The sequence below is a fragment of the Phalacrocorax aristotelis genome, chromosome 1, assembly GCF_949628215.1.
Source record: "Phalacrocorax aristotelis chromosome 1, bGulAri2.1, whole genome shotgun sequence".
Lineage (NCBI taxonomy): Eukaryota > Metazoa > Chordata > Aves > Suliformes > Phalacrocoracidae > Phalacrocorax > Phalacrocorax aristotelis.
The window spans coordinates 149757816-149774337 of NC_134276.1; the positions used below are offsets into that span (position 1 = coordinate 149757816).

General features: G+C 41.4%; 1 protein-coding gene across 1 annotated transcript; it reads left to right on the plus strand.

Annotated features, from left to right (window-relative positions):
- Positions 1-2379: 2379 nt before the first annotated feature.
- ATP6V1E1 (ATPase H+ transporting V1 subunit E1) lies at positions 2380-14400 on the plus strand. The gene is made up of 9 exons (XM_075115679.1): positions 2380-2533; positions 6182-6247; positions 7797-7906; positions 8368-8434; positions 10250-10339; positions 11678-11746; positions 12143-12237; positions 13101-13188; positions 13785-14400. The coding sequence occupies exons 1-9, from the start codon at positions 2501-2503 to the stop codon at positions 13845-13847; spliced, it is 681 nt and encodes a 226-aa protein (XP_074971780.1). The 5' UTR covers positions 2380-2500; the 3' UTR covers positions 13848-14400.
- The last annotated feature ends 2122 nt before the right edge of the window (positions 14401-16522 follow it).

Below are 16522 nucleotides of genomic sequence, written 5' to 3' on the forward strand. Positions count from 1 at the left end.
ATGACGTCACGCCCGTTTTTGTCGCGCGTCACGGCCCGCGCCGCTGGGCGGGGCCCGGCCCGGCTGGAACGCCTCTCCCGCCACGTAAGATCCCGAGGGGGCGGGGCAGTTCCGCGCGGCGAGGCCCCGCCTCGGGAGCCCGAGGGCGGGCTGCGGGGCGCCCCTCTCCCGGGGCGGGGCCGGCCCGAGCGGGTGTCCCGCGCCCGAAGTCAGCCACACAAGAGAGAAACGCAACCGGAGGATCCGTTTAGGGTGTTAACCCCTTCGCGTTTTCCTGGCAGATTTTGAGGAAAGCGGGGGGCGACAGTGAGTTTCCGCGGCCCTGATGCGGTTCACACGGCCAGAGGTGCGGGTTAGCTGGGTCAGTCTCACACAGAAAGCCTCCCTCAGGGCTGAGAGGGGACTTACAGCACGCCCGAGCTGGAGGGAAGAAAGCGAGTCTCAGTATAGCCCCAGCTGTTTTACTGAGATTGTGCCCAAAATAATAGTAAAATATCCTCAAGCCCCAAAATACAAGTTGCTTCCCTGTGTTGTAATATAACTGCAATACAAAAGCCGCAAGAGTTACATACATATGTTTATAATAAGCTGTTTCACATAGAAAAGAAAGGCACGGTAAAAATGAACTAAATAGAAATAAGCCAGGAAGAAGCATGGGTATGACAAATACCACATCTGACACTAACTTGTGAGGGACGGTTCTATTTTTTCCAGTAGATGTACCTGCAGAATGGAAATTGAAGCTTCCTGCCAGCTAGAATAAGCAAATACTGTTAAAGGTTATGAAGATTGCTTTAAATTTGCCATGAAGAAAACAATGGAAGCAGTAACAGAATTGAAGAATCAGCATATCATTTTAAAATGGTCCTGAACATTTCTGGATCGCAAAATGGCAGATAATAATAATTATTATTATAATGCTTTGAATCCCCACCATGAATTCCTACAAGGAAACACCAGTGCCAGAACTGCGAATCATGAAAGTACAACCAACCTGCAGGGCCCACCAGAAGGCCATCTCCACCAAAGACTGTGACCTCCCGAGCAGAAGGCCAACCTTCCCCCCTGCTTCTCCTGCTTTTCCCTTCGTGCTCCTTAACACTACCCCACATCTCAGGTGCAGGTAAAGAAGCCAGTTTCACCTCTCCCTGCCAGTCCAAACCTCGAAAAACTGTAAGATTTTATAAATAGCATTTCATAACTTTATGCAATTGAAAGCTGAAAGTGACCTTGAGGCATCAAAGCTTCCTATGATGGGGACCCCAAAGCATCACCAAAAGAAATCTACTTTGGGGCCTCATAAGCAAGTTTCCTCCATGTTTAATTACTCCCTGCTACAAGTTAAACACATTACAGCATTTCTTGGTGGTAGCTCAGCTGTTTTTGAAACTGAACATGGTATTCCCACCAAAACCTGAAAAGCACCATGAACACGGGAAAGATGACCGTCTCTCCCCCCCCTCCCCCCCCGGCACGCAGCGCCTCTCAGGCGGAACCCTGAAACCCAAGCCTGTCCCCCCCAGCCCAAGGCTTGCCACCCAGGCTGTAACCAAAGTGATGAAGTTAATCAACCAGGGATGTTGTTATATTATGGGAACATGGAGCATACGAATTAGCGTACCTGTTGATCTGTGTTTTACTATCTAGGTAATCATTTATGTGATCAAAACAATAGACAATGTGTTTTTGTCAGTAGAGGAACGCATTTCTGTCAGAAAAGGATGACAAAGTGTGGTTTCGTGTAGTGGACTGAGAAAACTGGCCAGGACTGCCAAGATTAAGAGCCAAGTAGGTAAAAGGTAATCCCGGCAGGGGGAGATCGCGACCACCGACCCAAGTAACACCACCTACTCAGAAGAGAACAATGGGAAAGGACAACTGAGCCTGCGCAGTAATTTACATGCGAAGCGAGCAAGTTTGTTCCAATCGCCAAAGAGAATAATATCGAATATGTATGGATAAAATGAATATGTATATTTTTAGTCTATATAAATCACATGAGAAGGTGTGTAAGGTATGCACGTTGGGAGGAGCGATCCCCCGTGCATCCGGCGCCGTGAATAAAGAATGCCTGCTCTTTAATACTAAATTGGTGTTAAAGAGTTGTTTCTGATTTTACCGCGTTTTTCGGTAACAGTTTTGGCGGCAGGCCGGGGGAGCCGAGCGGGCCCGGCTGCCGCACCCGGCACAGCTCCGGGATCAGCCGCCGCCCGTGCTCGCGGAGGGTGGATCTGCCCCGGCAGGGGAGGTGGCGCGGCGCGGCCCCGCCCCAGCCGCGGGGCGTCCCCGACTACAAGATGGCAGCCAGCCGTCCGCAAGCACCAGCCCTCGTGACGCCACTCAGAGCTCACGTTTCTATTGGCCCGGAGGCTCCGGTGGGCGGGGCGGCGTGACACAGCGGCAGCAGCACCACCACCAGCTGTGACCCGAACCGGATTTGATTCCACTCGCCGCCGCCGCCGGCCCTAACCGCCGTCCTTCGAGCTCTGCCGCCGCCGCCATGGCGCTCAGCGATGCCGACGTCCAGAAGCAGGTACGGCCGGGGCCCCGGAACCTGCCCGGTCGGCCCTCTCCGCGCTGCCCTCTGCCGCGCTGGGCCGGGGGCGGGGGTGAGCTGACGGGGTGGATGCAGCGTGAGGAGAGGGGCGCCGAGGGCTGGGCCGGGGCGGTAGCTTCCCGGTGGCTTCCTTGCCCCGAAGCCGTGCGAGGTGCGGGGTTCAGGCGTGCCTGAGCCGCGGGGGTCAGTAACCAGCCCTCACCGGCTGGTGAAAGGTCGGTTGGAGCTGGGGGGGATGGTGGCAGCTCCGAACCCTACAAGAGCAGAAGCGGCTGCAGCCAGTTGCGGCTGATTCGCGTTTTAGTTGTGGAATGGGGTCTCCCGCTCTGCGGGTGGACCGGTGGTGCTCTCCTGTGAAAGCGAGGGCTTGGGGGTTGGGAAGGTGTTCTCTGGGAATCCTAGTGGGAAAGAGCAGTCTGTCAAGAAAGGGAGTTTTTCCCTGGCAGGATTCATCGCCCATCCATTGAGGAACTTGGTTGAAACGTTTTGATGACATATTGTGCCAGATTATAACAAAAGAGATCATGAGTAGCCTTCGTGCTACCACGGTATTTAATTGTACTTTAAGGCAGACAAGTATATTGCCCTATATAAGTACTGTCTTTTTAGATGTTGCTCTCTAAGGACTTTCCATCTCTGTTTTTTTTCTTATAGCTGTACTACACCTAACCAGCTGTTACTTAGCATTTGGGTAGGCTATTCAGCATTCTCAAATGCCTTTTCCAATCTTATATCCTAAGTAGAGTAGTGCAACCTGGGCGTCTCTTGCAATGGAAACTTACAACCCTGAAGTCTGACTGTGGACACTTCCTCCTGAGGCAGGACACTTTGTCCTTATTGACAGTAAATACTGCCCTTGCCTAAAAAAGCTGCTTTGAGCTGGGTTGAAAATGGCATGCTGTGTTAAAGACTGCACAGATCCAGTCAGCACTGGTCTTCTGTGGAGTTTCCTACATGTGATGAGCAGATCAGCCAAGTTCCCTTTGTCCTTTGCATCTTAAGTGCTTTGTGTCTCACTTTCTCATTCAGTAAACATAGTCTCTTGGCAAGGAAGCATCACATTGAATGTAAAATCAGTAGGTTGTCTTTCTGCAAAAGGTGGATTGTAACATTACATTCTTTTGCCTTTCATCTGCAAAGATTTTTTTGTCTTTTTCCTGCCTCTTCCATGAAGAAAATAGAAATAAAGCTGACAGTGGGGTGGTCTTGCTCAGCCACCATGGACCTAGTCTTCAAAGGTTAGTTCAGGATCTGTTCATATACTAAACAAGTAATGCTAATAGCATTTCACATCTGCGACTTTCCTGTCACTGTTTTACAGTCCTGAGCCTAGGGTGATCCTGTTAACTGGAAAATAGAATGCTGCCGATGGCATGATGATTCTGTACATGTATAAATCCAGTATGAACTTGCCAACTGGTCCTCTGAACTCTTCACTACTTGCCCAGGCACTTTCAATAATGTCCACTTTGAAAATCATCTCTAAGAATTTTTGTCATTGACAGACTTGCTTTATTCTGTCGAAGATGTTTAATAGATTGTTCTGCCTAATTTGGTTAGTCACTTCTAGCTAAAGCTAGTCTAACATCTAGAACTTCCCATGGAACGGAGATTCACGCTACTACTGATGGGAAAAGCCCTCCCTTTCTGTAGGAGAAACTACTATGCTAAAGTTGTTAACTTCACTTAAAATTAATCTCTTACTTAAAATTATGTATTTGTGTCCTATTTATAAGTGTGGAAGTCTCACTTAGGATTTCTTTTTCATTTATGTGAAAAGCAAAAAGAGATTTCAGTACAACAGATTTTGGAGGAAATGGTGCTGTTCGGTCTTATCAGACATGGGGAAATGGATGCCATATCAGCTTGCTTCCATCTTATTCTTCTTTGTTACACAGAGAACGTTTCACGAACACCCATATCGGTTTAAAGCACTTTTCCAAAATTCAGAAACCAAACCAAACTGGAAGAAGGGACTTAGTAATGCAAGGGTTACTACCACTATATAAAAGTTCTTAGTCTTCTTCAACAATAGGCTATTCAGCAAAATTATTTCCTTATTTTATATGCCTCTCTTGTCCTTTCTGAAATGCAGATAGATCTAAAACTTTGTTTAACCAGTCATCTAATCAGGCAAGCAAGGTAGGAAACTGATGCTGTAGCTGGACATGCACTTGGCAGTGTTGCAAACTGGAACCAAAAGAAAAGTTGCTGGTTTGATTTTGAGGATGTAGATATTATTGTTCACTTCTTCCACTGCACATGCTTAAAAACCTTCCACTTGCCAGTTCACTTCTGTTTTTTCATCTATGGGGTCATAGTGCTATTCTTCATGTTGGCTCGGTTTTCACTTTGGCACCTTTCTTATCTCTTTAAAATATTTCATTTTAGCATGATTATATAAATACAATCTTTTCTATTATGCACGTTTATTCATACTGGATTATCTGCAAAATGTGTCTCATCACTAAGTGCAAAAAAAAAGTCAGTAGGTTTTTATGGTCCACTCCATCTGCCTTTGGAAATGCTTATACCTGTTCAAAGTTGAAGTTTGGCTGGGCATGAGTCCTTACGGTCTGCCCAAATGTGAACCTAAACTTAGGCTTGGTAACAGAAAGGCATGAGATAAATAAGCAGAACTCAGTATAGTTGCTTTCCTTGTTTTTAAACTGTTGGACCTGTGCTTTGTAGTGTTTTGAGGGGGTTTCCGAAATGTTCTTCAAGTAGAATATATTAGTATATATCATATATATATATAGATATTCACACACCAGGCTTTAGACCACATCATGTGATACAGTTGATGTGGTCTTGATAGACCAGTGCTGCTTTCTCCTTCCCCAGCTCCTCCAAACTAATATGCAACTACTTTATAAAGTCCTTTTGACTTGAACTATATTTTTTCATGACCTCATAAGTCTTCACAGGTTTTATTACTTTTTTTTCAAGAAAGATTTCTCAGGTGTCTAAAAGAACATATGGTTGTACAGATCTGACCAGAGTGGTCAGTAGCCCTTTGCTTTGCTTCACTGGTCATCTAGTGTGGAAGACCCAGGTTCATTCAAATGCCATCTGTGCCTGCTGTAGAACAGGGACTCTATGTTAATCTTCTGCATTTCATGTGAATTTCATAACAGACAGACTACCTTGATTTTACTGTGTGAGGTGTTTTGGCTTGTTTGTGGTATTTTTAAACTAATCCTGGGTGGGAAAAAGGTGTTCTCAGTAGTGAAGAGTGAAAATATCCAGCCTCATGTTTATGCAAGTTTTCTTTTAGGTTGGGGTGGGGTTTGGGTTTTGTTGGTTGGTTGGTTTGGTGTTTGTTTTTTGTTTGGTTTGTTTTTTATTATAGTTGCATATCTAAAGTACATTCTTCTAATGACAGCCAGTAAAACAGCATTATATAGAATAATTTAGAAAAAAAAAAAATTTTCTTGTAATCTGTGTTAAGGTGAACTGACTCTTTGACCTGTATGTTCAATTTAATTTCTTTGAAAAACAACATTCTATGAGTTAGTAAATGGATACGAAGGGGCCTACTGTACAAATGAGGAATATATACATACTTACTCTCACCAAAGTCCTTTCCAACAGAAAATATTTTCTTTTCTCTCTCATTTACAGATCAAGCATATGATGGCTTTCATTGAGCAGGAAGCCAATGAAAAGGCTGAAGAAATAGATGCAAAGGTAAAAATGGAATTTCAATGTCAGTCAGTGCAAAAGAAAAACTGCATCTGATGTCCTGTTTTGATAGTTGCAGTCACAGCAGTCCTAGAACACTTTTGTAAACTATAACTTGCTTCACTTTTAGTTATTACATAGCAAAAAATTATGCTACCAAATTAAGTTAATGTTTGTTAGCTTTTGACAAATCAAAACAAGTCGGAGCTATTTTTTGGTCAGAGTTTTCTTAGTGGTTCTTAAATATAAATTTATTTATATGCAAGTTCACTAATTTTTTTTAAGCAATCAGGAGAGCTGAGTGGTAATGTGAATAGACTGGATTAAGTGGAACACCTTCCCCCACCTCCTATACATAACGACATCACTGAGGATTAAAGGAGTTCTCTGCATAATTACGAATTCTGCTAAGGTTTGTCATAACAAGCTATTACCGGAAGTTTTCATTTTAATTTTTGCTTGACTTCCATAGCATGTCAGGCAGAGACATTAGTAGTAAATTACAGCAATAATGCTAGTAATCTTGCACAAGCATTTGTGCATGTACCAAAGTGATAAAAGATGAAAGTTAAGCTGGTTCAATTGTGTTGGTGAAAGTTTATTTGTAAGCAGGTTCATAACTGTACCTAAACCTGTGTAACCACCTGCAGACTCAATTGCAGATGCGATTTAGTAGGTATCCAGGGGAACTAAACCATAAATTTATATTTAAGGCATGAGTTTAATTACTTGCAGAATTCTTCTCTTAGGTTAAGCCACAAGAGACTGAGTTTAATGTTAACCTCATGGCTGAATATAGATGTTTACTAAAGAAGGATTAATGATGCCTTACAACCCTAACAATCTGCATTATACCAATACTGAAATATCTTGTTGGTATTGGACTCAGCATATGTATTACTAATAATATTTGATCTCCCTTAAACATTTAGATCTACACAAATATTTAATCAATACTAAAACAGGCATTCCTGATGATCTGCAAACAGAAGTCAGAAGTTGAAATTGGAATCTCAGGTATAAATAGGAGAAGTTGCCATGTGTTTTCACATGCTGTCTGGCTAGGTTTTATAAAAAATGTGATAGCTATACTGTCACTCTCCTTGTTTAAGAATTGCCTAAAGTAGTGAAGTTTGTGGACACTGAGGGCTGGGTAGCTTGTTTCAGATAGAATCTCTTGTAGCCAGAAAAGAGACCGATTCTACAAAAACAAATCAGACCTCAAGGTCAGATAAAATGAGTTTTGCTTAACAGTATATAATATAGAAATTTGGTAATTTTGTGCCTGAAGAATGAATAGTGCAAGGAAATGCCTGTCAGTCAATTGATAAAATAAGCTGTATCTTAATTAGCAAGGTTCTAGTTCAGCAGAACACATCGTGAACTCCCTTTGACTTGAATACTGGTTGAAATGTTTTGTTTATATGGAACCATAAATTGTATCATCCTAGCTTATCTATGATGTGCTCTGAAAGCACGGCTGTTTCATTTTGATTCTGTTTTTTTTCAGCCCATGGAATCAATTTCCACTTCAGTTATTTAATTTTTACTATAGGCAGAAGAAGAATTCAACATTGAGAAGGGTCGCCTTGTTCAGACACAGAGGCTGAAAATCATGGAGTATTATGAAAAGAAGGAGAAACAAATTGAACAGCAGAAGAAAATGTAAGTTGCTTAGGTTAGATGGCTGACTGCAGAGCCTGAGCTCTCATTTTATTGCTAATTTTATACAAAACTCTTTTTCCCTGGCAAATAGGCAAACTGTAGCCAGTATATTTAGTTCTGAGTTTCTAGTTTTTTGTGGGGAGAAATGATCAAAGGTGAGCTACAATAGTATAACTGTGTGGTGAAAGAATCTTTTGTATTTCTTTATGTAGTTAACGTCTAGAACTCTACCCTGCTCTGTTACTTTGGGTCAAATGTTCATGTCAGGTTTTGTTTTGGTGGGTCTTTACTGAAGTTCTGCATTGTAATAATTTGTGCAAGTTCAGAAACAGATTCGAACAGGTGAACAGACTTTCTTATTAAATGTTGTAGTATTATTATCTTTAAAGTATGCAGTTAAATGTTGCAGTTCTTCTGTCAAAGTCTGATGGATTGATTCAACTTTATCATGCAACTTGCAGTCAGATGTCCAACCTGATGAATCAGGCAAGACTGAAGGTCCTCAAGGCAAGGGATGACCTTATTGCAGTGAGTATCTCCGTAGTAAAGACACAGAGGTTCTGTTCCTACCATCTGTTAGGAAATGTTCTTAACCATTCTCTAAAGAAAAATATGATTTTTGATTGCGTGACATTTGCTTCAACATACAAAAATGGCTTTCCCAGCCGCTCTGAAAAGTTATTAAGGATTTAGTCAAGCTTCAGTAGTCTGCTTTAGCTTATTTTCACAGTTTCTATTACCCACTCTGTTAGGGAAATACAGTTCTCTGTCAGCAACACTGCAGGCAGCAGTTTTATCTGTCATTTGGACAATAGCTTTTTTCTTTAAAGAGCACGGATGGTAGAACTTTGAAGTTCTGTTTGCCTGAAGCAACATTTATGCATTAAATCTGGCATGGCTCAAGCAAGGAGGCTTAAAACACTACTAACCAAGTTTTTCTGTCTCCTTTAGTGGCCCCTAGTATATGAAAAGGATTGCATCTTCTACTAGGTGACCAGTCTGTGTGTTGATGTATAGGGTGAGTGATCATTTGTCAGAGCAGGCTACATTTAAGTTTTAGGTCAGGCTTACTCTGTTCATCTTGCACCACGTGTAGTGTTTTGTTATTCTGCTCATTATACAGCTTGCAGGTTTTCTATTATGTCTCACCCATCTCGGAAACAGTTTGAGCATTCAGATTCTGCTAGATGGTGCTGTTGAGCTACTGGAAAAGCTGTGAGACCTGTGGAAGTCAAAAATAAAAAATTGGGTAGTGTTGCTCAAGTTGATGCTACCATGAAAAAGGGGAGTTAGCAGAAGATCACCAGTTACTGGTTCTTTAAACCTCATTGCAAACTTCAGATTGTATTCACAGAGAGGAGAAAGATGGGTGGCTAAAGAGCTAACTCAATTGTGATAATCTCTGCTGGGTAATCTCTTCCTCATTTATCAGCTGACTCAACCTCATGCTTCTGAGTAATGCATAACACTCTTCCTCATTCTAAAACATTGAAAGTCACATGCTGCTAGCTCTTTCTTCCCTTATCAGATTTTTGGCCACTTTCATGAGCAAGAGAGATGAGCAGTTCCAGAAATGCTGTGTTATTCTAGGGTGGACAGTATAACTAGGTTTCACCATGATGTTAAACTGTCATAGTCTGATATCCTAGTACTGATGTGTTAGCATTTAAAAGAGGACTGCATGTTATGAGGCAGGACAATAAAGGAAGGTTTATAGCAAATCATACAGTTTCTTTATCTGAAGGAATTATGATGGTTCAGTTCTAGGAGCTGTGTTTGAATTGACTGAAGTTTCTTAAAAATTCAGTCTCATCTGATACTGATTTGTTGAATAAAGATAATTAAAATCAGCTACTTCAAATGAAAAATAAGCTATTGCTTTTAAATTTTGACTTGCATTTACTTGCAATTAAAAAATATCTAACCTGAATATTGTTTGATAAAAAGATAGATTAGATTTCTTTGCTAGGCGACAAAGCTGAAAAAAATAGTTATTTGGACAACTTTAGTTTACATTAGGCAATGATTTACAAAATATTTTAGTTTGTCCGAATTAATATTATAAATATTAATCTTTTACTACTGAGGTCTCCCTTTTTCATGAAAAAGGAATTATTGTCAGGTTATGATGGGTTCAGATCAGGGCAGGGAGAAGGGAACTGTTTGGAAAGGATATTGTGCCATGCACAGAGTTGAAGGTCTAGCTTGGATGAACACCAGCTGGAGTGTACGTTTACGTGTTGGCAGGGTGCGATAGCTATAATAGGAGTACAGAAAGTTGGTAGGCATGAAACCAAATGCCAAACAGATGGGCTTTGCTGATCTGATTTCTTCTGAATGTAGGATTTGCTGAATGAGGCCAAGCAGAGACTTGCCAAGGTGGTGAAGGATACTGCCAGGTACCAGACACTGCTGGATGGGCTCGTTCTACAGGTAAATATTTAAATTGTAACAAATAGATGATCACAGCCCCATCCTCCTAGGTCCCTTTCTGCAAACATAACCCACTGGAGGTTACAGCTGTATTGGAATCTAGATCAAATGTTGCTGGGTGATCTTTGAGTTTTCAACATCACTTCCGCTATGTCTTTCAATCTTGGATTCTGTACAGGTAAGGCTGCAGCTTATTTTGAGGTGTAAAATGTATATCAAGCAGCAGTTTCAGTATAAGAATAATTGCAGATGCACGCACATACACTGTAACGTGCGCGTTTAGGATGCACACTTTAAGCTTCTCTAGTAATTAGTTGGATAAAATGCACCGTTGGCAAAAGTTGTTTCTCCAAACCTGTAAGTCAGTAGTTATCCGCTTTTAAAATCTTCTTGGCATTTGAGACTTATAAGTCCTGGCTTTTACGAATTTACTATAGTATGGCAACTGTCTGTGGCAGATGTATGAGGCAGAAATCAAAGCTTTGCTTAGCTAAAATACCATCCTCAAGCCCCAGAAATTAACTGCTAAAAATCCAGTAAGCATTGGCCAGGGTCAGTTGTGCAACCGCTAGTGCCACCTTCTGGTATGGATGGGTCCTTTTGCTATAAACTCACAGAAGCCAGTCACGAGCTCTCCTGTCTGCAGTTGGATGGCAGAGTTTTCTTAACAGTGCTGCCCACCAGCTTGTGCTTCCAATTCAGTGTTGTTTCTTTGTCACACCTAGGCCTGGTATTGCTGTATATCAAACAAACCTGTCTCACTTTTGCAAGCTGGCCATGTCTGTCTTGGCTCGTTATATTTGATCCAGTGATGGATCTGTACTCACTGGTACCCACAATTGGACTAGGTGATCATTGTAGGTCCCTTCCAACTGGAACAAAACCTATTTTATGCTATTCTTATGTATTACTACAGGAACTGCAAGGCAGGAGTTATTAGAACAAGCATCTGAAACTACTGCATGTCTTCTGCATAGGAGAATGTCAGCTTGGCTGCATGCTCAGTCTACTTAGACAGCAATGATCCTTATGTTTATGTGTACATTGTCTGGGCAACTCAATCCTATGATACATACATTTCGTTGCGCTTCTGTTCCAAACTTGAAGCTAACAGAGAAACACATAATCCAGAGTTGTAGGATCTTTCCCAGATGTTGGTGCTGTCCTCTCAGAATGTCTGCATGAGGTGAACTTGTAAGCAAAGAACTAAATAAAAGAGGCTAGTATTGTCAGGTTTGGGTTTTCAAATTGATCAGCTCCTTTCCTTTCTTTGGGTTAAATAATTCTAAGACAATTAAAATGTTGACTTTCTGATACTGTAATGGTTATCTCATGCAGGGATTCTACCAGCTGCTTGAGCCCAGACTAGTTGTTCGGTGCAGGAAACAGGATCTCCCTATGGTTAAGGTAAGACACTAGAATAGTTTGACAGTATCCTGCTCTCAGAGGCCGGGACCTGACTGCAAATATTGGCTGCTCAGATCCCATCTGTGTGAAACCAAACCAAGTTTTGCTTGCTGCACTTCTGCTGCAGATACAATGCAAGAGAACAAGTATGCTTTTCAAGTTGGGGATCATTTGCTTGCTTGGATGTTACCTAGGAGACTTTAGACATTGCTGCAATATTAAGAATAATAATTGTTTTTGGCTCAAAAGCCATACTGAAATACATTTTCTTAATTTAAAACAAAACAAAAGATGCCTCAATCCCTTCATTTTAATACTACAAGTGATTGAGTGACCAAACCCAAGTGGTGCATTAGAATTGGTCCATGTTAACTGGAGGTTTATCTTGTATCCTAGACTGCTGTACAGAAGAGCATTCCCATCTACAAAAATGCCACAAAAAGTACTGTGGATGTTCACATTGACCAAGACAACTTCCTGCCAGAAGAAATGTAAGGAAAATGGGAGCCTTTTATACAGAGCACTAACTTAATGCAACTTTTCAAGCCACAGCTCCTGCTAGCACAATCTCAGTAAATTATGTATGGAATATCCCCACAGTGTGTCTGCTGCCGTCCTAGTGGAATTTGGCACTTCTTTGTGTTAATGGAGCACAGGCTCCGCAGTTTCCTCCAGACAAGCACTGTCTCAATGGAAATGTCAATAAAAGTTTTGTGCAACCTTCAGCTTGATTCACAGTACTGAAGCAGAGAATAACTGTAGGGAGAAACTTAACTAACTATTGGTCTTTTACAGAGAGAGAATATGGAGGTAGCCATGCTTTCTGTCTCAAGATGAAGCAAATTAAGTCATAAGGTGCTACAGGATAATCACCCGATGGGGTTTGTGTCTGTCTGCAAGGCTCTGTTTCCGTAGAGTATGTTAAAGAACATGGCACAAAGCTGTATGTTCTGATAGTCAGTGATCTTTATGTATGGGCCAGCAAACAACACTTTCAGCATGCTTCCTCATTTTTCCAAAATCTGAAAGCTGTCTATAAAATACAGAGTCTGAAGCTGTTTTGAAGTGACAAATTCCATAGTGTGCTTGCATTTAGGCCATGCTAATGAGGACCCTTGTATGTAGCTGTGGCCTCTGATAACTCCAAAGACGCTTTGCCCTGCTGTTTCCCTGGATCACTTTTTGCTGATTCCTATTAAGACATGATGGGAAAAAAGTTTGTTTTTTTTTAAAATAAAAATCTTACCTATGCATCTGACTTTCTATCAGCACTGATTTTGGGGTAAACTCTCTGCCACATTCTGATTTTGAGATGTACCGTGGATTTCACATATTATTTTGTTCCCCTTTCTAGTGCTGGAGGTGTTGAAATCTATAACAGTGATGGTAAAATTAAGGTTTCCAATACCCTGGAAAGTCGGCTGGACCTTGTAGCCCAGCAGGTAAGTTTCTCTAACAGAGAAGGTGAACAAGATATAATTAACTAGTTTTGTCTGGTAATTAAGTCCTAGTGCTTCCAACATGTTAACTGTCACAGTAGTGTGTGGGATCAGATTTCAACATGGATGGCAAGTAAGAAGTTATTTTTGAACAGAAAGAACCAAATTACCTACTGTTCGTGCTTCTCTCAGCAAACATGACTTTTCCCAGAGTGATGCCTTTTGAATGAAGCATGAGCATACAACTCTAGAAATTATGATACCGAAAGACTTGTGACTACACTGCAGTCAAGACATTGAAATGCTGAGGCTAACTTGAATTACAGAAGCTAGCTTGGGTGCTGGAAACTTTAGCCGAGACCATTTATACCCTAGTGGAAAAAACGAGCTTGGGCATCTCTTTCTTATGCTGCAGTATAGGCAAACTAAGTCTATAGAGTAGCTGGCAATCAGTGATCAGGTAAAGGCTTCAGAACAACTCAGATGAATTGACTTCCTAATTTTGAAGCCTAGCCTAGCTATCACACAGTGCCTGAAATGAGGAATGTACAGCAATTGTTTTGCCCATTGCATATAACTGATGTACTCTTTCTCAACAGATGATGCCAGAAATCAGAGTGGCTCTCTTTGGTGCTAATGCCAACAGGAAATTCTTGGACTAAACCTCTATGAGAGAAGGTGGGATCTGTTCCACTGCCATACTGAGGGGGATGCAAAAGCATCTGCTAACTTAAGATCTTGAAATATAACATTACCTTGTCATCCAATAACTGTTCTTCAATGGAATAATTTTGCATACCTGCTGTGCTTAGCTTCTCTACTTGTGGTTAGAATGTATTGCTTAAAGGATGTGAAGACATGCATACTCCCCCAGAAGTGACACTAGAAAATGAAGGCATTTGGCTCTTGGCTTTCCTTGCGCTATAAAGGACAAGCTATAAAGACAAGCAGTCCGTTCAGGGTCACTCCCTTTGCTTTGGCCACATCTCTTTCAAGTTGTTTAATATGAGAAGTAAATTACTATGCTGCTGACGAAATCCCTTTTCAGTTAAGGTCTTCAGTGTGATAGAGGGCATGCATTTGTTCCCAGCGTTAGTGGTTTAATTCATGTTAATTGGTCAGGCATTTTTCTGTTCTGTATATGTGATTTAAAAAAAAAAGCCTGAGCCTGTAAAACTGTATTTATTAAAATAAAAATATTTGTGTGTGTATGGAGTTCTTTGTAGCTTCTCTCTGGGGGATTGGCAGCAACCTTTGAAAACTGAGCTTGTGTGTATAGGGACTTACTGCTTGAGGGCCATGTGTAATAACTGTTCTGTGAAGCTAGAATTTGAGTGCGTGGAATACTGTCAGGCTATTTGCTCGAGTAATGCTGGATTGTAGGCAAGCCTTTTGAATAGGACTCTAGGATGAGCTTCATTCTTCCTAAAAAATGGGTCAGTGGTTTTGCTCCCTCAAGCTTCTCTCACGTGAGAGAACTCGAGTAACACAGCTGCGCTACCTGGATATAACAAACGCAGTCCACTTCCGGTTACAGGTTTGTTGCTTCTGTGCAGGAGATCCAATCCATACTCTTGAGTAACTGTGTTTCAAGACTTGAGGAACAACAACTGACTCTCTTGCAACTATTCTCTCAGTTGTTAGTAACTATTAAACTAAATAACGGTAATGTAACTATACTCACTACCCAATATCTTAAGTTTTACTAGCACTTACTTCTTTGCTTCTGCAGTGATGACTAGTATTGTCTGCACCTTCTGTGGTGTAGGACAGAAAAACTCTTGAGGTGACTTTCCACACTACAGGCCTCTGCTAGAATCCCTGACTTCACCTAGTGCTCAATTCTGGACGTTGTTTCATGGAAATAAGAAACTGCTCAAATGAATTACTGCTTGATTATGTTTTGGAATTACCTTCTCTAAGTACTGCAGTGATTCAGGAACGGTAGGAAGTTTACGTTGTGCCATGAAGGGTACTTGCCAAGCTGCAGCAATGCTGCTTTATGCAGTGTTTTTAACCTAAGGCCCTTTCTTCTCAAGCCGAGGTGCATGCCCTCATGCAAAGACTCTAAATGCTAGATAAGTCATTCACTGCCTCATTTCTCTAAAATGGAGATAGACTGCTAAGAAAATCCTGAATCCAAACTTATTTAATCTTTTGATTTTTTTTTTTTTCCTTGCAAAATAAGAATCTTCAGCAAGGTTGGGTTTTTTGTTTTACTGCTCCTCACTGTTGCATTTAGGTACCAGTTCTTGTTCTCCACATAGATAGTTGTGGTATTTATTCTTTTAGTGCTTTGCTTTTCTATACATGATTCTATGACTGGGCAATAAGTGTATCCAGACTAAAGTCCTACTCTTTCTAGGTTTTGGATAACAGTCACAGCTTTCACCTTTGCAACTGCCAGCGATCCAGCTTCCTGACTAAGCACTGAGCTCCGGTTTTGTGACGCACCTGTAGTAATGGAAAAGCCTTTACACATGCATGCTTAACTGTAGTACTTTTTGGTTCAAATAGTACTTACTGGAGCAGATATGTTTTGGTCCTTTCTGATGGTTTCATCCAACTCGTCAGTAGGCTATCTGCCAGTGCTTTGGAAATGCAGTTGAACTTATTTGAGCCCTTACTTTCCTTACAGCTAGGGCTAGGAACAGAAACTAAATGCTGAAATAGAATGCAGCATATGGAAATAAAACATTGAGGGGTGAGACAAGAGGAGGTTACTAGTCTTTGCTAGGTGATACACACTATGAATATTTGCTCCAGTGCTCAATAAAGTGACTTCAAAGAGATGGTAAGATCATCTCTATAGAAGCGAATGGCCTAGATTTGGCCATTATCATTCAAAAGTGTAGCTTTTATGTTGTCCCAGTGCTACTGCTTCCCTTGGGAGACTGATACAGGCAACGGTGTAATGCATGGAGGTAAAATCACAGAATAAGCTAAAGGTCAGGACACAGAAGAGAGATGGCTCTGTTGCACATCACTCTGCAGTCATGGGCCATATTACAAAATTATCTTCAGGTAGGTTTTGTTCGGTAAAAAAATTAGTATTAGAAGTTATCAAAACTTTCTCTGATACCAATAACATAAACACGCTGGGCTGTGACAAAAAAGGATTCTTTGTAAAGGTCTGGCAGTCTGATTCTTTCATGAAATTAGCAAGACCTTCACAAATCCAGGTCTTGTATGTTTTTGAAAAGCAAAATACCCTCTGACTGCAGAGGTCATAGTGGAAGATACTGGAGTTATTTACTATTTCCTTTCCTCTGTTAGTTTTATATCTTCTATATCTTCCTGTACAGAAAAGATGAAGAAACAACCACTGTCATAATTG

Excerpts from the sequence above, each read along its gene's own strand:
- ATP6V1E1 (XM_075115679.1), top strand. The coding sequence starts at position 2,501 with ATGGCGCTCAGCGATGCCGACGTCCAGAAGCAG. Across the intron at positions 2,534-6,181 it reads ATGCCGACGTCCAGAAGCAG|ATCAAGCATATGATGGCTTT; the intron begins GTACGGCCGGGG and ends TCTCATTTACAG. Across the intron at positions 13,189-13,784 it reads TGGACCTTGTAGCCCAGCAG|ATGATGCCAGAAATCAGAGT; the intron begins GTAAGTTTCTCT and ends CTTTCTCAACAG.